Source organism: Crocuta crocuta, unplaced genomic scaffold (assembly GCF_008692635.1).
Source record: "Crocuta crocuta isolate KB4526 unplaced genomic scaffold, BGI_CrCroc_1.0 scaffold160, whole genome shotgun sequence".
NCBI lineage: Eukaryota > Metazoa > Chordata > Mammalia > Carnivora > Hyaenidae > Crocuta > Crocuta crocuta.
Window position 1 is genome coordinate 4,485,120 of NW_027527591.1, and position 20,609 is coordinate 4,505,728.

General features: G+C 39.0%; 1 protein-coding gene across 9 annotated transcripts in view; it reads right to left on the minus strand.

Moving 5' to 3' along the window:
- The window catches only part of PIKFYVE (phosphoinositide kinase, FYVE-type zinc finger containing), a 79,418-nt gene that overhangs the window by 31,598 nt on the left and 27,211 nt on the right, over nucleotides 1–20,609 (minus strand). For all 9 annotated transcript variants that reach the window (XM_077771098.1, XM_077771090.1, XM_077771076.1 and 6 more), the window contains 9 exons: nucleotides 15,864–15,923; nucleotides 14,116–14,245; nucleotides 13,526–13,706; nucleotides 12,799–12,873; nucleotides 10,747–10,854; nucleotides 6,144–6,284; nucleotides 5,402–5,528; nucleotides 3,968–5,127; nucleotides 1,030–1,130 (listed from right to left, as the gene is read on the minus strand). In XM_077771098.1, the coding sequence (XP_077627224.1) occupies nucleotides 1,030–1,130; nucleotides 3,968–5,127; nucleotides 5,402–5,528; nucleotides 6,144–6,284; nucleotides 10,747–10,854; nucleotides 12,799–12,873; nucleotides 13,526–13,706; nucleotides 14,116–14,245; nucleotides 15,864–15,923 (2,083 nt within the window). The remainder of the gene's footprint in view (nucleotides 1–1,029; nucleotides 1,131–3,967; nucleotides 5,128–5,401; nucleotides 5,529–6,143; nucleotides 6,285–10,746; nucleotides 10,855–12,798; nucleotides 12,874–13,525; nucleotides 13,707–14,115; nucleotides 14,246–15,863; nucleotides 15,924–20,609) is intronic.

Consider the following 20,609-nt stretch of genomic DNA (forward strand, 5'->3'; position numbering starts at 1 on the left):
CCTTCTGCTCCATCCCCAGAAAACAGGACTCCTGCCTCTTGCTCTCTGGTCCTCACACCTTTACTGAGCAAGAAGGACAGCAGCTCAGACTCTTCCGGGAGAGCCAATCCCTGACGTTACGCCTAACTTCTGAATGCCCACAAATAAGAGACTTTGGTTACAGCCCTGTTGTAACCCAGACCTTATTCAAGCCTTGACCTAAGGAGTCCGTAAACCCCCGGAGAAAATTTCTGTGGGGTCCCCAGCCCCAAGTCAGTCTGCTAGTGCTGTACACTAGAGCTCTGGAAGGACCCTTCACCCCACTGGGGGACACGAGTGCTTCTGGAGACCAAAATTAAATGCAGAACACATTCTGTCACAGAAACGGTGCTCCGCAAACATGCAGCTACGTTCCACAGCACTTTTAAAACTAAACTATGCAGTAACTAGCCTTTTGTGACTATCATATCATTTGAAACAAATAATTCATGACATTATAAAATGTTTTTCTATCAATCTACTCAGAATTAAGTTTTAGGATAAAACCCGTTAATACGGCAAAAGAGTGACCACTTCTACGAAAACGATGCCTTATGGAAAACTTGCCTAAATGGTACATTATCATCAAACTGCTTAAAACTAGATTTTACGGGAATGCTTGGCTGGCTCAGTCGGTAGACTGTGTGACTCCTGATCTCCAGGGTTGTAAGTTCGAGCTCCGTGCTGGATGTAGAGATGACTTACAGATTTAAAAAAAAAAAATCTTAAAAAAAAATATCTCCTATGTATCAACATTTTCACTTTTATAAGTACAAATATCTCTTCCATCCCTCACATCCCTTTCACTCTTATTCAAGGTACCTCTCATTGACTTCTCATGAATCAACATAAATTTCATATTTAACACATAAGTTTAAAAGTTCTATCAATTCAATATAACTATCACCATGCTGTGTACCTAAAACCAGATCCTAATAGCTGATTTTTCTTTTTAAGTTGCTGGAATTCTGTTCTTAAATACAGCGCAATAGTGCAAGAGGCAAATCCTACCAGGGGCTGACACAGGCACTGGGGGCGTTGCTGGACTGGGCAGAAGAGCTGCTGAAGAGCACACACAGTCTCTGGTGGTTCGCAGGGTTCAGACAGTCCACCTGGAAGACAAGGACCGGGTGAGCACCCCCAAGTGGCTCCACACTCCAACCCCGAAGCGGGCTTCTAACATCCACCACATTCCTTTTTAGGCATCACTGGAAGGACTCCAGGGGACGCTGAAAACTACCAGAAACTAAATATAAGGAAGAAGAGCAGTTCATTTTTGAGACAAAATGATGCAAAAACCTTAAGTTAACTTTAAAATACAAACAGATGTCTAGCTTGTTTTCTTAAATACTCTTTATTATAAAAGTGCATTAAGTCATTTTGGAAGTAAACAGTCGACTAAATAGTCCATATGATACAGTGTGAACTGGGGCGGCGCAGTCGGTTGAACATCCAGCTCTTGATTTCATCTCAGGTCACGATCCCAGACTCACAAGAGCGGGCCTGGGGCAGGTCCGCACTGAAGCATGGAGACTGACTGGGACTCCCCCTTTCTTTCTCTCTCTCTCTCTCTGCCCCTGCTTGTGTGCAAGCACATGTATTCTCTCTCTTGCTCTCTCTTCTCAAAATAGATAAACATTAAAAAAAAAGTCTGAACTGATGGCTGAGAAATCAAAATTCCCAGGTATTTACTTATACTCTATACCTGTTCTTGATCATTACAGAGGCAACATCTGCTCTCTGTTGAAAATCAAATAGTACAGAGGGAAGTGAAGAAATTCATGAAGTACCTATAGCCTCACCTCCTCTGAAGCCACCCACCTCCCAAAGTGATCACTTTGCCTATATGGTTAAAAACATGCACACTTTTTGCTAGCTCACACACATGTACACACAAAAACACCCACATACGAATGCACAGGTAATTTTGTTTTTATAAAAATGGGAGGACTCTACATAGAACACTTGCTTTTTAACACTTCAACACAGTAAACAATAGGTGTTGACAAGGATGTGGAAAAGGGAACCCTCTCACACTGTTCGTGGGAATACAAACTGATGCAGCCACTCTAGTGTCTACAGTGCGGAGGTTTCTCAGAAAGTTAAAAACAGAACAACCCTATGACCCAGCAATTGCACTACTAGATAGTGTTACCCAAAAGATAACAAAAATACAGATTCAAAAGGGCACGTGCACCTCAGTGTTTAGAGCAGTGCTATTAACAACAGCCAAACTATGGAGAAAGCCCAAATGTCCATCAAATGACAAATGGATAAAGATATGGTGTGTATATATACACGTGTGTGTATACATATATATACGTATTTATATATATTATATACATATTTATATNCCATCAAAAAGAATGAAATCTTGCCATTTACAACAACATGGAAGAGCCAGAGTGTATTATGCTAAGCAAAATGGGTCAGAGAAAGACAAAGACCATATGAGTTTACTCATATGTGGAATTTAAAAAAAAAAAAAAAAGATGAACACATGGGAAATGGGGGATAAAAAGAGTGAGGGAAATAAACCATAAGAGACTCTTAACAACAGAGAACAAAAACTAGGGTTTGATGGAGGGGAGGTGGGTAGGATGGGGTTAGATGGGCTAGATGGGTGATGGGTATTAAGGAGGGCACTTGTGATGAGCACTGGGTGTTATATGTGATTAATCACTAAATTCTCCTCCTGAAGCCAATATTACACTATATGTTAACCAACTAGAATTTAAATAAAAATGTGATAAATATAAATTAAAATTAAAAAAAGATTGGGGTGCCTGGGTGGCTAAGTCGGTTAAGCATCCAACTTCAGCTTGGGTCATGATCTCATGGTTTGTGGGTTCGAGCCCTGCATCAGGCTGTGTGTTGACAGCTCAGAGCCTGGAGCCTGCTTCAGATTCTGTGTCTCCCTCTCTGTCTGACCCTCCCCTGCTCACATGTCTCTCTCTCAGAAATAAATAAAATATTTAAAAAAAAAACATTAAAAAAAGATTGGAATCCTGGACCATAGGTGTGTATATGTGCGTCTGTGTATGAAAACTAAAACAGATCTCCCTATAATTTTCTATAAGTTTACATAAACACAAATTTGCATAAAATTTATTATAGGTATTTTTTCACACCATGTTAACCATGGCTCTTATCACTTTCCTTTTTTGCCAATCTCACAAACAATAGTGTACCAAACAGAAAATAGTGCATTATTTAGCACTTCCCTAACTACCAGTGAAATTAGACATCTTTTTATTTATTCTATTAAGCAATTTCATATCCTCATTTAGAGATGGGTGTTTTCATTAGCTTTACTACAACCACTATCAATAATATGTCCATAAGCAAATCTTAATTTCCCCTCAAATTCTGTTTAAAACGAATAAGGGCGCCATCATAGTTGAATAACGTAAAGTGTTTTATGCTAAATATATACATCTGACATTTTCTAAAAACACATCCATTTTCTACAGTAAGCTGCGGTCTGGCTCTCCCTCACAATCATGAAAAGGATCGTGGATGCATCACACCACACCCACGTCCCCCAGCCACAAAGTCTCCATGGCTCCACCCTTCCCCCTACTGCAAAGCTCTTCCTACTTTATTGTGAACTCAGCATGAAACATTCAAAATTCAGTTTCATTATACTGTTTTTTTAAATGTTTATTTGATTAAGAGAGAAAGGGAGAGAGAGAGAACAAGCAGGGGAGGGGCAGAGAGAGTCAGATGCTCAACCAAGTGAGGCACCCAGGTGCCCTATCCTGCTTTATATATTTTAAAGTAATTCATGAGCCAACAGACTCGGGGGGAAAAAAAAACCTATAAGAAGAAATATTTAATAAATCTGCAGGCAATGTGTCATACTTGTGGGGGTTTTTCCTAACCCTGCCACAGCAAGTTCTTCAGCACTTTCTAAACCCACACAAGCACCCAAAGCGGTCCGCCTCACCTTTGTCGACCACACTGCATCACTCGGAATCAACCCTTTCTCCTCATCACCATCAGTTTTGCTTCCTGATCTGCCACTTGAAGTACCAGGTACATCCTTTGAATGAGCAAAAGGGTCTGCACTTTTCTGCTGAATTCTTCCTCCTCTGGCCCGATAATCAGCCAGCATCCTACCCAGGCTCTGGCTATCCCCAAGATGCTCAGCAATTCTGGTGCTCACTAGCTCATGCGAGGGCAACACTTGAATAGACTTGGCCTGAACACTTCCGTTCATGCCTTGCAGGCCAGAGAGATCCCTAAGCAGCTGCTTCTTCCGCCTGCTTTCCATTTCTTTGAACTCTTTATTGAGGAGAGGAGACCAGTAAACCTGCTCTGCGAAATAATCTCGGGTGGAGCACCTCATCCCTTTTTCAGTTAAAAGGAAGGGCTCCCGGAATGTGATTACTGGGGAGATACAGAGGATCACATCTTTCAATTCCTGTTTAAAAGCCAAAGAATAAGTCTTTCGTTTATCTTCAGAAGAGGTAACCTCCTCAGTAACATACAATCCAGTGTCATCCTGTAAAGGGTCTCTAAAGGCTCTCATCTGGCTTTTGGGGTCCCGTAGCTCATCCGTGTGCTGCAAAGCCTCCGGCTGCTCAATGGCCATGGCATCCTGCTGGTCGTCAACATGGAGCGGCAGCAATGATTCAGGGACCGATGGAAAGAGAGCACAGGGGATCCCCGCCGGGCAAGCCGTCGGGGCATACTCTTGATGCTTCAGGGATGCCACATCCTGTGGAATGCTTTTATTTTCCTGGTCACCCTTCTCAAACACAATCCTTGATTCCAGCAAACTGCTCTCATCGGAGGGCAGAAATTCCGGAGGAATGTCAGGCTCCCGGGGGAGGGGACTTCCGCTGAATGGCTCTTGTATGGTCCCTTCATCCTCCCGCCCCTCAATCAGAGAATGGAAGGAAGGGTTTTGTGTTAACGTAGGAGGCATAGCAAATTCATCCATGAGGAAGGAGATTTCCAGTTGAGAATGATAAGCTACACAGATCATAAATATTAGGATCTCCTTAACTCGAGCCAGCTCATAATCAGAGCCTCCTCTAAGCTTGATCGTACAGCCCAGGTGCTGTGGACAGCCTTCAAAAAACATCAGTGTTTTGGTTTGCTCTACAAATAAACATATAAAAAGTTTAAGAAGATGTAGTTGGTATTCCGTAAAGCCCAGACAGAATTAATTATTTTAACCTCTACAAGAGAAAAATTTTCAAGTAAGACCACAGTTGCCAATCCTCCTTTAACCACTGCTAATAGATTTTAGTATTGTAACTAAACATAATTAATGGATTAGAAATTAGGACAAAGTAAACATTGTAGTATGGATGAGTCTACTCATTTCTTCAATTCTCCAATCTCAGGTCCATCTATGCTAAAGATCACTCACCATTAGGCAACTGAAATATCTGCATATAAAATTTGTGACAGGTGCCCAGGTGGGGTTTTGTAAGCAGCTGGTCCATCGACATTACTAAATCACCTTGGGTCATCCGACTGATTCGTTCTAAAACTTGCTAGAACACAGAAAAGCATTATATTACAAAATTAGAGAATAAAATTCTTAGTAAATTTTATCTGGAAAATAGGAAAAATTTAGATATAAACCTCACAATTAGTTTCTTTAATTTTAATTATATAATAATTTTTTTGATTCTAGGTTAAAGTTGCTCAGTGATCAGTATGTTCCCCCGAAAATAAACCAGACTCATATAATAACAGTATCAAAAAGTATGTAAGCATCATGCCCTGGCCCAGGATACTGGGGGAAAGGAGGGAAATTTCCTAGAAGTCTCCTCTATTCTGAAGAGGAGATAACTTTTCGAGAGAGAGCATTTTTTACTTGTACAATTCCCCAAACACAAGAAAGGCTCAACAAATACTACTTATTACTAAGTATCTATTACACCTTTAGTCTTAACAACTATAACGAGTGCTATATAATTAATTACACTTTCTTCCAGTCTAAGATTCTCCAGTCTTAAATAATGAAGTGACTGTCATACTTACTGTCCTACTTTCAACATATATGGAAGAGTGAACAGATAATCAAAGGTCCCTGCAGATCAATATGATTCATATAAATTTAAAAACTGAGATTTTTTGAATGATAGAAAAATAAGAACACTCACTGATTTTACATTAATGACCAAAGTAATGCCATGTTCTAGTAACATGTCTTGGGCAATCCGAGACACTGTTTTCTCAACTAAAACCAACGTGGGTCGAACATCAACTATTCGCTGAACATAATTCTTCAGGAATTCCCTTTCCTAAGGGAAAAACACATCAAAAATATTATACCTGGTACAATTCAAGATCTACAGATATTAAAATATCAGGAGAGTTTGACTAATTCTCTTCATCTACAAATAAGTCCATAAGCAAGTTACTTCACACACAACCAAGAATGTTATTCATAATTCTGAACTGCTGGTTATGCTAATAAAAAAGAGTTTCAGGAGAAATCCCATTTTCTGACTCACCAATTTTACTTTGAAGGATTTTCAGTTCTTAATAACTAATATCATGAAAGCCAAGAATCCAATTAGCTCACTCTCAGAGGTTCAAAAAAACAAATAAACCTAACCTCCCAACTCCCCAATGAAAGCAATCTCTAATTCTTGAAATACAGATTCCCTGTACTACACTCTGAAATTAACCAGAGTAGCTCTTCTCTTCTTTGGGTATAGGAATAAATAATTCTCTAACAGATGCTACTTCAGCTTCTTCCTCATTTCAGTCTCCCAGTAGATCATCTTCTACTGAGAACATACCACTTAACACAATTAATAATACCACTTAATACAATTTCTTTTTTTTTGTTTGTTTTTTTGTGTTTTTTTTATTTTTTTAAATTTATTATTATTATTATTATTATTATTTTTACAAATAGTTTATTGTCAAGATGGTTTCCACGCTTAATACAATTTCTTGACGAAGGCTTATTTTCAAAGCAAATGAACTGCAAATAACGACCAGAGTTAAAACAATACAATCACTGAATGTTTCATAAAATTTATGGGCTCCAGGCAGGAGACACCTGAATGTGTGTCCATGTCTGTCACTTCTGCTCCACATGCCCAAAGTGTGTTCTGAACCAAGTCTGTATTTATGGTCAGTGCCACCAGCAACGGATGGGCCTATTCCCTGCAATGGACCCACCGTTACGGAGTATATTTCTACCTTGCTCTGTTTACTGACAGAAATCGTACATTTTCAAAATCTCCTATTATTAACGAAAGATTTTTTTTCCCTTGAAACATGTTAATTTCCTACTCTACTTACTAAATGGTCATTTAACGGCATTTTCAATGGTTTTATTTGTGCAGCTTCAAACGTATAACTAGAATAAGTTGATATTTTACATTTCTGGCCTTTGGCACAGGGATGGCAAATACATTTCCTCTCAGTCCCAACTACAATCAGCTATCATGACTGCATGTGAAGCACCATGTTAAAAGGAGGCCTGGGCCAGGCCCAGCAAGGACAGGATATGAGGAAGCGGGCCGTGAGCATGGAATGGAGCAGCGGCAGACCAACAGACCTAGTAGTGATGAGGGAAACAAAGGCAAAAGAAACGTAACTTAAATTTCCTAACAGCTTACAGTTTACTGCTACCTGAAACATGCACACTCTGACCTTCCTCAAGGAACTCGGGGCTGCCTTAGTGCCTTAATGTTTATGTTTTATTAAGACTAAATGTAATCTTACCTTAACAACAGCTAGTCCCTCAAGGTCCAGAAAGGCTTGCTTTCAAATTCCTTGAAGTCTTATGCTATCCCTAACCCTCATTAATTAAACGAGTATAGAATCAATAAGTCACTCCTCACTATTCCAGTGCAGCTCCTTCTGCTCAGTTACATTTCATTTGTTTCCCTTTTTCTCCCCATGCTGTAACAAAACCACCTCTTTGTACCAAAAATGTCTCAAGAATTCTTTCTTAGCCATTTGTTCTCAAACCCAAAACTTCCAAATTTCATGATTTCAAAAGTAGTGCCAGCTTTGTGAAGACACGGTAAAGCTACAGGGCAATCACCTGCCTGCCCTTTGTCACTCATCCTCCTTCTGATTATAGGCATGCCCTGTTTATTATGCTTTGCATTACTGTGCTTTGCAGGTATTTTTTTTACAGATCAAAGGTCTGTGGCGACCCTGAGTCAAACAAGTCTATTGGCACCATCTTCCCAACGGGAGTTGCTCATTTCATATCTGTGTCACATTTTGGAAATTCTCACAGTATTTTCCACTTTTTCATTATTATATCTGTTATGGTATTCTGCAATCAGTGATTTTGAACAACTCACTGAAAAGCTCAGATGATGGTCAGCATTTTTTAGCAATAAAGTGTTTTTAATTCATATATACATTTTGTTAGCTATAATGCTACTTGCACACTTAATAGACTACAGTACAGTGCAAACGTAACTTTTATATGCACTGGGAGACCAAACAAGTCACTTAAGTTGCTTTATTGCAATACTGGCTTTACTGCCGTGGCCTGGGACCAAGCTGGCAGTATCTCTGAGGGAAGCCTGTATCTACTAAAATGTCAGCTTCTTCTCTGCTTATTCCACATGGATTGGACCAAACAAAAAAGGAGGACAAAAAATAAGCTGATAATTTATACCAATTCAAACTAAAAACTTCTATAGGGCAGGTATTAGAGGTATGATAAACTATGTTTTAAAGCACAAACAAGATGTTTTAGTTATGTGAATTAATTCATGTCTCTTAAATACAAGTTTGCCCAGAGCAAACTTCTCGAACACAAAAAGACCTGAGTACGTTAACCTATTTGCAAGAAGGGAGTTAAAATAGAGCGGATAAATTTAAGTATATAGTTTCTGTAAATAATTACCTGTGGATTTCAGGTACCCAATCCATCAATTATAAGACCTATAATTTTATACATTTTAACAAATACAATCAGGATAAGCCTTACAGTCAATGCAGTTGTGATCTGATCCTATAAAAGTCTTCCATGGACCCTTTCGTAGTGATCAAGAAAATTCCCAGCATCAAAGAATCCGAGATTCCACAATAATTGTGTTTCCCCTAATTCCTTATTTCAGGTCACCACTGAGAAGGCACAGAACATCAGACAGTAGGGATGGTATGATCTAGGCAGAACCCCTGATTTTCACATATACATAGCTGAATTCTAAAGAGGAAACAGCCCCATGTAACAGAGTTCATTAAGCAATAGAGGACAGTTCCATACACCACAACTCAGTTTCTTCTCTTGGTGCCTATGAACTCGGTACACAAGTGACTGCTCTTCCCACACTTGGAAACATGTGCCTGTCACCCATGAATTTTCAGGTAATGCTTTCCCTAAATGTTTCTGGAACTGAATGTGTTTCTACTATAGTATTATAGACACATTCCTGAAAACCTCCCATTCTGAAGAACTGTTAATTAAAAATTAATAGTGTTTACGATAGAAAAGGAGCTGGGGCAAAAAACTTTATAAACCGATGTAACTTCATATCCAGTGCACTAACAAAAATAATCAGTACCTTGAGAGAGAACGTGGACAGCCCCGATGGGCAGCTCAGCACAGCTGGAGGCTGCCTCAAGGAAAACTTAAAACGTACAAAAGCAACTGCAACGGTACAACCAGAAATGGAGCTCTGAGCGGGGGAGCCATTAAGAAATGTCGGGGGCTAGGGGAGCTTCCCTCCAGGGGGAGAGCCCTTCTAGCAGAAGAGCACTTTGAATTTCTTAAAATAGAGCCAAAAGGGTTCCTGCCTGGTAGAAGCTGAGCTGAGGCAGAGTCTTCTTTCCAGTTGAGGGTTATGAGGCTTATGATCCTACTGCAGCCATGCTGGGTCCCCTTAGTTAAGAAAAGTCACACAGAAACCAACACAACTTCCACCTGATGCTACTCCCCTTTACCAGGTAACTGGTGTTCCAGAAACAAGTGTTTAGTAGAACAGACTATATGAAAAACCAGCTATTGCCCCTGGGAATCTGGTAAGTTAGAAAAATACTTTAAGTAAATCAATAACCCAAGTGGAAACAGAGGCTGGAGTTTAGATTTTCACTTTTCTCCCACATATTCCCAGAAAGCTGTAGGTTCCCCTTAACACTTTGAAACTCTAAAAATAAGGAGTGACAGGTGCCTCAATGTCTCAGTTGGTTAAGTGTCTGACTCTTGATTTCAGCTCAAGTCATGATCTCGTGTTCACTCATGAGATCATGCCTAGTGTGATCTCTCTCCTATCTCTCTGCCCCATCCCCTGCTTGCAAGTGCCCGTGCTCTCTCTCTCTCTCTCAAAATAAACATTTAAAAAAATAATAAATATAAATAAAAATAAAGAGTGACAGAGGTTTTGGTAAGCTTCCAAAGTTAATACATAAAAATGTCTTTTATAACACTTTAATACGTTTTTTCAATTTTTTAAAAGTTTATTTATTTATGGGGGGGGGAGGAAGCACAAGCAGGGGAGGGATAGAGAGAATCGCAAGCAGGTTCCACACTGTCAGTGCACACTCATACAAGGGGTTTGAGCCCATGACCGTGAGATCATGACCCGAGGCAGGATCAAGAATCAGATGCTATCACCAACTGAGCCACCCAGGTGCCCCTATAATAAATTTTTTTGATGAAACAAATCCACTCAAGTTTCTTTGCCCATCCAATTTAATCAGCTGGATAAAATTCTAAGAGTTTGCAGACGCTACGGTGCACAAACGTCCCCCTGGATCATTGTTTCAGTAAGTTCTTACCTGAAGCACAATAGGATCAATGCAAGTAAATTTAGTTTCTTCTCTGTAGAGATACTCGATGGAACATTTCAACAGAAGAATTTTGGGATTTTTAATACAAGAATTCATCTACAAAACATGAAGTTTGTTAAAAGTTTTTAAAGTCTGTTTTATCCTGGCCCTCTTTTAATCATACCTCTAAACTCATACTATTTGTAATTCCTCCTAAACAGATTATTTCTTTATATTTGTAATGAAATACTCTCATTTAGTTCTCTTGTGCAATTCTCTTATATATCTTTTCAAAACAAATAATTAGCTCAGAGCAGTGCAGACTTCCTTAAATATTGGCTCCATACTCTCTTAAAAGGTTTTTGTTGTTTTGTGTTTTTTGTAAATATTGCAAGAAAAGGTATCAAGCCCTGGGTATGGAGGAGAGGGGATTAAAGACAGGCTATTTTACAAACTCAAAGAGATCAGCGACTTTGAAAGCCTCATTTAACCTTTCTAAAATTCAAGGAAATGCTCCCTGAATAGATTCCAAACAACTATTAAATCGGCAAGCCAAAGTGGGTAAAAAGTTTAAAAAGGAAATCCTTAAAGCATATCCAGAAGGACAGACTCAAACAATACACCCTACCCATGTAACTAAAGCCACAGGCATGGGAGCCCGGGCCCTGCAATGGAGAGGCAGATTGACCATGCCTATAGACTCCAAACTGGCAAATGATCTTCAAACAGTGACTCATCAGTTGGGGAACTACACTTAGGGATTTTTTACCAACTACAAATTAAAGACTATCCCTAAATATGGTCAATGGAGCAAGACGGTCATTCATAGATATGTTTCTACCACACCCACATATAATTCTCAATTCTGGAGATAAGCTCAACATACATAGCTTTTAATTCAACAAAGATAATTTCATTTGGCTTAAATTACTACTCTGATGGGTAATATGCCTGTTTTAATAAGCCTCTATGTACAAATGCTGACAATAGTTCAAATCCAAGTGTACTTTATCTATGGTCACAAACAATTTTCAGGGGGCTTAATGCCTTTACAAAAAATGAGTTAGTCTCTGCCTAGAAAACAATGAAAATAGGACTGCAGTTCACTCATCTAGTTGCTCAGGCTAGAAATGTGCCCAAACTTTCACTGGAGCCAAATCAGCTTCCCCAGGGGTGGGGGGTCAGGCTATCTCTGTTTGCAGTAAGCTCTGGTAGTGATTCAGAAGCAAGCAAGTTTGAGAGCACTGCTAGACTGATGGCTTCTCAAAACATAAGGACAGTTGAATGACACTGAAAACATCTGGAAGGCCTACTTTAAAAGCAGCCCCACCTTTCCCATCCCCCTCCCACACTCCCTTAAACTGAATGAGAATTTCTAGGGGTTGCGCTTAGGAATCTGCATATTTAACTAGGTTCACAGGTGACCCTGATGTCCTATGCACTTTGAAAATTAGTGGCCTTCAGAATATAGTTAAGACCTTTACTGGGATACAAAGTCCGTGCCTTCTTCCTCCAACCTCATTTCCTTTCTCATCCTGCACCTTAGGAACCTCGGAGATTCCTTAACATATCAGGTTATTTCACCCCACTTTGTGTTAGTGCTAGAATGGGGCCTCAGGCCTGAAGGCAGAGATAGAAGGTGAGAAAGATAACAGAATGCCAGTTATAATTCTGCAAATCAGCCCTAAAAGAGCAGTTTTAAAATCCTAGGCCTCAGGAAGGACTCCAGGCTATTAGAGAAACCCTGTCTCCCTAAGATGCGGCAGGGTCAAGGGAGAAATGATACCAATATCCTATCATTCTGCTGGTCTGGAAGCCCGACTCCCCCTCCTCCTACCTTCGTTTGTCCAATGAGTTCCTATTATCCAAATCCTAATCAGCAGCAGCTCTAGGAGACCTATCCTGAAACTCCAAAATTTCACCCCTACAGCAGACACTGCTAAACTACTCCGTGATAGCCATTCTCCTTCTCTTCTATGATTAGAAGTTAGTACTCCAACTTGCTGGCTTGATACACAATCATAGTTTGCTGACCTTCCCTGTTGGAAAAGATCACATTACCTTTTTATGTGCAATATTTTTGGTACAAACAAATCCATTGACAACCACAGAATCAAACTTCTTTCCACCTGGGATCTAAGGAAACAAGAAAACAAAACTCAATGATATATCCTTAGAATCCAGTCAGGTGGATGTCATTATTTAGTTCCATTTTTAATTTTAACTCCTATGTAATCAAATCAGAACAGAAAATTCCAGAATATAGCTCTTCCTTTCAACCAATAATTAATGGCATGTAGCATGACTGTCTATTTACTCATTTCCCACTCTCTACAGTATTAGCTGGTACTCTAAAATAACTACTTGACCAAACAAATTGGCAATTAAAACCATTACGAAGTCAAATGTCACAGGCAAAAAATACATACAAGACTCCATTACTATCTAAATAAAGCAATTACCCACTGCTTTTCCTCAGAACAGTGACAGTAACCTGTGGGAAGAGGTCTTCTCATAGATAACATGTCAAGAAAAAGGAAGCAAGAAAGGAAGAAACCATATTTGTTTGGTTTCCCAATTCACTCCATGCCCAGCTCACCCCTTCCATTCACCTCTCACTTCCTACGAGTGGTTTCCATGACCCTTAAATTAACTGCTAACAAACAGATCAGGCAGAAAAACCTTCCCCTCCTCACCAAGAACCCCTTTCAGATTACCATGAAGAGACAAACTACTACCAGGCCCACCCCATCAGCACCTAGCATTAGAAAAGCATTAGCATGCTCACTTTTTTAATATGGACAAACTGACGGATATCCATGTCATCATCCCGGTTCTTGACATCAGGTCGGACTGTCTGAACAACCTGGCAGACCAGTGATACGATGATGTCCCTCCAAGATGGTGACAATGACTCATTATGGAGCAACTGTTGGAGTAGTGCCATCATGTGGTTATGATTAGCTGAACTACAAAAATGTCACAAGAAAGAAGTTTGCATAGTTAATACCAGCAGAGACATGAATTCCGAATCGACAGGGATTCTACAAAGAAATAAGCATATGAATGATGGCTTAAAGATCTCCTTGAGTCAATCTTATTTTATCTGCACCTTAATGATTTTGCACATGAATGAAATCTGTGAGTATTTCAATTAAGGTAACTCTTTTAATTCAATGAAATTTTAACACATAAATTACAGTGGGCACAGACAATCACAGTTGAGGACTCTTACAAGAAAGTTCATCAGAATAGGCTTTATTTCCTAAGTAACGTTAGTTTTTTGACTTTCTGAGGAAGACAAACTATGCATATACCCACCAAGTCATTGAAAATTATAAAAATGGAAAATTAAAATCAAAAAGCTCACTGCCTTACAGCAACCTCTCCATGGCTTGTTTTTCTCCATTCTCCTCTCTCAGCAGCTCCAGGTTGTTATGATGCCAACCCAAAGGTGTGAAAGGCAGTTCTTTGGATTTTTCCTCAACTCGACGATTAAATAAGGATTCTAAGTATAAAAGAAGACACTGTGTTTCACTGTTGCATTTTATACCATACTTACAGATTTAGAAAGTGCCAATTTATCTTTTTAAATTTTTAAAGTCGGTCCATTCAAACTATTGGTATAAAAAGGCATGGACATGTGTCAATACACAAATAAAAAAATTAAGTCTGACTTAGATCATCAACTCAAAACAGCCAAAATCAGAGACAGAACACCGAAAAGCAAATTTACATAAATGGCAAGGCCTCTTAAGCCAAGAATTTTAAATATGTCTTCTGAGGAACAAATGAGACTTTTTATAGTCTTTTTATTTAGCTGGGGACGTTAAAAAAGAATGGGGCCAGCTCTCCTTATAAGAACACAAACTAAAAACTGCATTCAGCACAACTCTAAAGGCCGGCGGAACATGTGATGGTGTGGGGGCTGAACTTGAAAGAGAAAAGCTCAGCTCTGATATGTCTGAACCAGCACTTGACAGTGTAAGTCTATCCCGACAATTCTTAATAGTGTTTCTTTCTCAACATAAAAAACAAAGGCCTTTTTTTAGCCAAACTTTTATAAGTCAGACCCAAAAATGAACTATATAGGAATAGTAAAACATGATAACAATTTATGTAAAATTCTGTAAAATCTTTACATTTCTAAAAAGAATTAAAGTGGATCTAAACAAAAAATAGGTAGTATTAAAAGTTTTGCCAAAAAAATACTCACTATAGAAGTACTGAAAAATGTGATTGAATAAATGGAAAGAGGTGGGAAATGCTTACAAAAATTCTCTCATCCTTCCCCCCTCTTAAAGCAAACCGACAAACAAAAAAGCTTTCAACAGAGTAGTCCAGCACTAAAAGGAAAGAACGTGTCCACATGCGAGAAACAAAAACTGTGCATTTTAATTATGTAAACAGCGGGCCTATAAACTTCTGGTTGAACCAGGTGTTCAGAGGTGAGTATAGAAACCCTTCTAAATTTTGAAATGGGCCGCGAGTGGTCTCCGGTGCACCAGCTTGTCCCACCTTCTCTCTTTTATGTCAAGCCCTCCCATTTTCTGAGGTCTAAGCTGTGGAGTGGTAAGAACTAACAAAGCCTGTCAGCACTCCACAGTAAGCTAAGTGGGGAAGGTGTAAGAGAAGCCTGTACTCTTCTGTACGGCGTTTTGTCCCCGAGAAATGGACCAGCAGAATCAGTTCTGCATCTCCTGTGCCCACTTCTCTTCCCAGTTCCCCAGGGCAGGCAGTGTGTTCAATTGGAGGAGATCTCTTTGGGGGCTTTCTGACGGGTTTGAGAATCCTTGATGATATGTATATCAATACTTAATATTATATTCATGATTTGGAAAGCAGAAGCTATGTATGCCTTTAAAAGAAAAAAAATTCAAATTCTATTTAAAAGCTTTTAAACAGTTACCCTTCAGATCAGCTATTCTGTCTCAAACCAAGTCCAAGTTTATATTCTTCATTCCCAACCATTTCAGAGTCACCATACGTATTAAAAACTGTGTTCCCATCATACTAAAACAATCACATTTATTTTCAGTAACTACTCTGTGCCAATCAGTGTGCTGGGCCCTAAGCACATCCTCACAAACAAGACACAATAACAAACAAGCTTTCGGTAAAATTACCTTTGATGAAGGCGTCACTTATTGAGAGTTGCTGTCCTCCGTTGTCAGATATCAAATACTCTGCATACCGGGGAGAGAGCAGAGAGAGGAGGAAGAAAAGCAGACTTATGACTGTAACACGCCAGCCTAATTATACAGAGAACACACCTACACACGAACTACTACTCCTACTAAACCCAACACTGCCCAGCTCAAGAGAGCTTTAGGCTAAAAAAGCATCTTCAGACTTCTTCCACACGCTTCATACTAAACTTCACAGACGTGAATAACTCAACAGAACCCTGAAGCAGTAAAGTCAGATACCCTTTAACTGATTGCTTTTCCCTTATCAAAGCTGAACCAGTTTATGAAATTTGAGATCTTCAGGAATTTACGCACGACAGGCCAAAAAAGTGACACCATTTTTCTCATGAACAGCTGTATTTCACAAATAATGACTCTGTAGTCACACAAAGTAGTTCAGTGGTAGAGAAGCCACCTGAAAAAACATATAAGGTGTTTTGTTTTGTTTTTAATTTCAGACTACAAGCTACAAAGCAAATTAATACACAAGTGACACTGGAATAGAGACAACTCATCGGGATTTCTAGGAGTTTCGGAATTAAGAGTTTCAGTTTTTCAAAATTCTAACCAAACTCTGGCAAATAGTTGCCAGAAGATAAGTGAACACATGCTGTGTTCTTTTACAACTTTCAGAATATTAAATACTTCCCTTACAAGTGAAACTTATTCTTTACTTCCCCTGGAACTTTTCTAGGTTCTTTCTACTATGCAAACTAAACCACAACCTATTTTAAGCCTTTTAAAATAAAGATTCTCCACAAAACTCTTTCCGAATAGATTTCACTTATAACAAAAAACCTTCAGAAGTCGCTACATTTATAAGTCAGTGTTGATCATCCTCTGAACAAGAAAGCGGAGAAAAAGTTTTACGTAGAAAATTCATGTGTACTAAGCCAAATACAATCAATCAAGTATGTGGACAAATAAAAATAGATGTTATACTTTATTTCTACAGCCCCTGCACAGAAATGAATAATGCCAACCTGTCTGCTCAACTCGTGTACTGGCTTTGCAAGCTTTACTTTCATACTAAAGATTGAATACATGTATATATTTCCAACCCCCCAGGAGAGATCATTTCCAAACATTCAGAAAATCCTGTATACCCTTCACCCAGATTCATCATTTGTCAACTTACCACATCTGATTTCTTCCTACATATATGTGTATGCTCTTCCCCAACCATTTGAAACTACACACATCATGACACTGGACCGCTAATACTTCAGCATGCATCTCTTAAAAATAAGGGCATTCTTGGGGGAGCCTGGGTGGCTCAGTTGGTTGAGCATCTGACTTCAGCTCAGATCGTGATCTCACGGTTCATGGGTTCACACCGGGCTTTGAGCTAATAGTATGAAGTCTGCTTCGGATTCTGTCTCCTCTCTCTCTGCCCCTCCCCTGCTCGCTCTCCCTCTCTCCTTCTCAAAAAATAAACACTAAAAAATTTTTTAAATAAGGACATTCTTCTCTACAGCCACAATGCCATTTACATAGTCAAGAAAACTGACAATGTCTTAATATCATCAAGTTAGTGTGCACTTATTCTTTCCATATTTTAATGATTTGTGAAATCTGGAAAACAATAAAAGTACTGACCAAAAAAAAAAAAAAAAAAAAAAGCTTGTTGAGCAAGAACTGAATACAGATAGACAGCCCAGCCCTATAGCATAACCTATGAGCATCCCTTTCCTGTTGATATCAGGATACTCTCCCAGTATCTGGCACAACCATTAAAGTACAAATCAATGTGTTATATTAATAGTGACACCACTAGGTTCCTAGATTTACCAAACCACTAATCTCTTTCTGTGTGTTTTTTGCATACAGACCCATAGAGACATGGGTCTGTACTTTTAACAGATAAATATGACTACCGTCTATAACTACGTCTTTAACATACTTCAAGTGCAAAACTAACCTCAAGTTATTGAGATCATTAAATGTCTTCTTAACATCAAAGACAACAGGATCTACCACAGTCTCCAGAGCTAACAATCTCCTACTACCGTAAAAGAAGGATTGGGGTTGTTTTGAAAAGACTTACTGTAATAAATCAACACTGGTGCCCACTCACCACTAATCCTCTTTCTAAATACAACAGTACATTCTTTTCATTAAATTTTTCTACAATTTTGCCAACTTCCGATGTCAAAACAAGAACCGACCTTTTCAAAATTTTATTGCCTCTCTGGCTACAATCATCCCAACCCTCTCTCCTTTTCTCCACAATTCTAAGATAACAAACTCTGGTCCCCCATGATCACAGCTCTAAATTACTTTAATAGCTTTTGACCGAACCTGACAAAAGACTTGAAAATAACCAGGCATTCTTGGGGTGCCTGGGTGGCTCAGTCAGTTAAATATCCAACTCCTGACTTCAGCTCAGGTCATGATCTCACAGTTCGTGGGATGGAGTCCCATGATGGTTCCGGGACTCTCTCACTCTCTGCCTCTCCCTTGCTCATGCTTGCTCCCTCTATCTCAAAATAAATAAACTTTAAATACAATTTTTTAAAAACCAGGCATTCCCTATCATCTCATTATCTTGGACTTCACTTTCCTTTTAACCATGTTAGTTCTTTCCTGATAAGATCTCAGTGGGGGCAAGAGGAAAAAGCTTAAATTAATATTATATAATTTTGTCATATCATTGGCCTAATTTTCCTTTCTTTACACCGTAATTTAAAAAAATCTCTTCTCAGGGGCACCTGGGTGGCTCAGTCAGTTGAGCATCCAACTTCAGCTTAGGTTATGATCTCACTCTTTATCAGTTTGAGCCCCACATCCAGCTCTCTGCTGTCAGCTCACTTTGGATCCTCTGTCCCCCTTGCTCTCTGCCCCTCCCCCACTCTCTCCCACACATGTGCTCTCTCAAAAATAAAAAATAAGCATTAAAAAAATATATTTTCTGAGATATTCTTGGCATTTGGTTCACCCATCAGTGCCATTTGGACTTCTATCGTCCTGTCTTTTTTTTTTTTTTTTTTAAGTGCTAGCCCCTCCTTTCAGATTCATCCTCATAAAAAGGTTTTTTCTCTCACAACTTTTACAGACCATCTTTTTAAAAGGTTGAGAGCAGAGAGGTTGCAGAAGATTCAGGGTGATTTTTTCAACTGCAGATGCTTCCCCTTTAAATTTCCTTTGGGATACAACTGGAGGATGAACTGTAAAAGTATCACTTTCAAAGCTTCCTACTTCATTCCTCTCCCAACATTATGAAGTCAGGCGTCCTAAAGCAAACTGTCTAACTACTCAGTAGTCCACCTTTTGCTATAATGAAATCTATGATGACAGGTCACTTTCTTCATGGTTTTCATAATTTAACTTTCTAAGACATGAAATCAACATCAAGTAAAAAATGAATTTCACATTCTACTTTCAGCAAAACAAAATTGCATTGCCAACACACCCGTCCAGAGAATAGCTATCCTTCACAACACATGCCACCTCTGACTCACATCCGTCATTTTCATTACAAAGCATCACCCAGCTGTGCTCCAGGGGACCAGACTACAGTTCATGTCACCTGAGTGTCGAGTGTCGTGTCTAGTGCACTGTCCTTTCCTATTTGCCCAAATGTTCTCCACCATTTTTACCATTTTTGATGATTCCCATAAAGACATGGATCTTACTCATATTCAATGCTAGTCAAGTCTCCTCTTTTACCGCATCCTCTCTAAACTTCTATTTTTGAATAAGATACACATTTTTATTAGTATAATTTTTTGTTGTTCTGTTTCAAGTTTTTATTTAAATTCTAGTTAACTAGCTACCCTAGTTTCAGGAGTAGAATTTAGTGACCTATCACTTACATACAAAACCGAATACTCATCCCAACAAGTGCCCTACTTAACGCCCATCACCCTGCAGCCCACCCCCTACCCACTGGCCTCCACCAACCCTCAGCTTGTTCTCTATTGTTAAGAATCTCTTTTGGCTTGCTTCCCTCCTTTTCCCCTACTACTATAACTCTCAAAAGCTATTTTACCACACCTTGAGGATAATGGTTAATATTGATAACCATGCGGGGCACATGGGAAGCTCATTCAGTTAAGCGTTCTACTCTTGATATCAGCTTAGGTCATCATCTCAGTGAGGTCAAGCCCCACGTTAGGCTCTGCACTGACAGCATGGAGCCTGCTTGCACTCTCTCTCTTTCTCTCTAACTAAGTAAATAAACTTAAAAAAAGATATTGACAATCATGAGAAATTTGTTGTAGAAATGGGAGTTTGTTTCCAATTATTTGACCATAGATGTTTAGGTTCAAAAGTTTCTCTTTTCTGACCATATTTTTACACTCAAAATATGAAGTAGCAAGGAATTTAAAAAAAAAAAAAAAAAAAAGAAGTAGCAAGGAATTGAAAATCATTTCCAATCTAAGGAAACAATTCAACGTCAGAGAGCTAAATGTTAAAAATCCAAACTCCAGATGAAATCATGGAATAAAGCGTTTCTTCTTTATAATAATGATTTAGTTACTACAACATAATACATCTCACAATTATATACTTACATATTTTTTACTTTTACATAATTTATACATAGTGCCTGTTTAGGGCTAAAATTTAATTTGGCTTTAAAAAAATTTTTTTAATGTTTATTTGTTTGTGAGAGAGAGAGAGGGACAGAGCATGAGCGGGGAAGGGGCAGAGAGAGCCGGAGACGCAGAATCCGAAGCA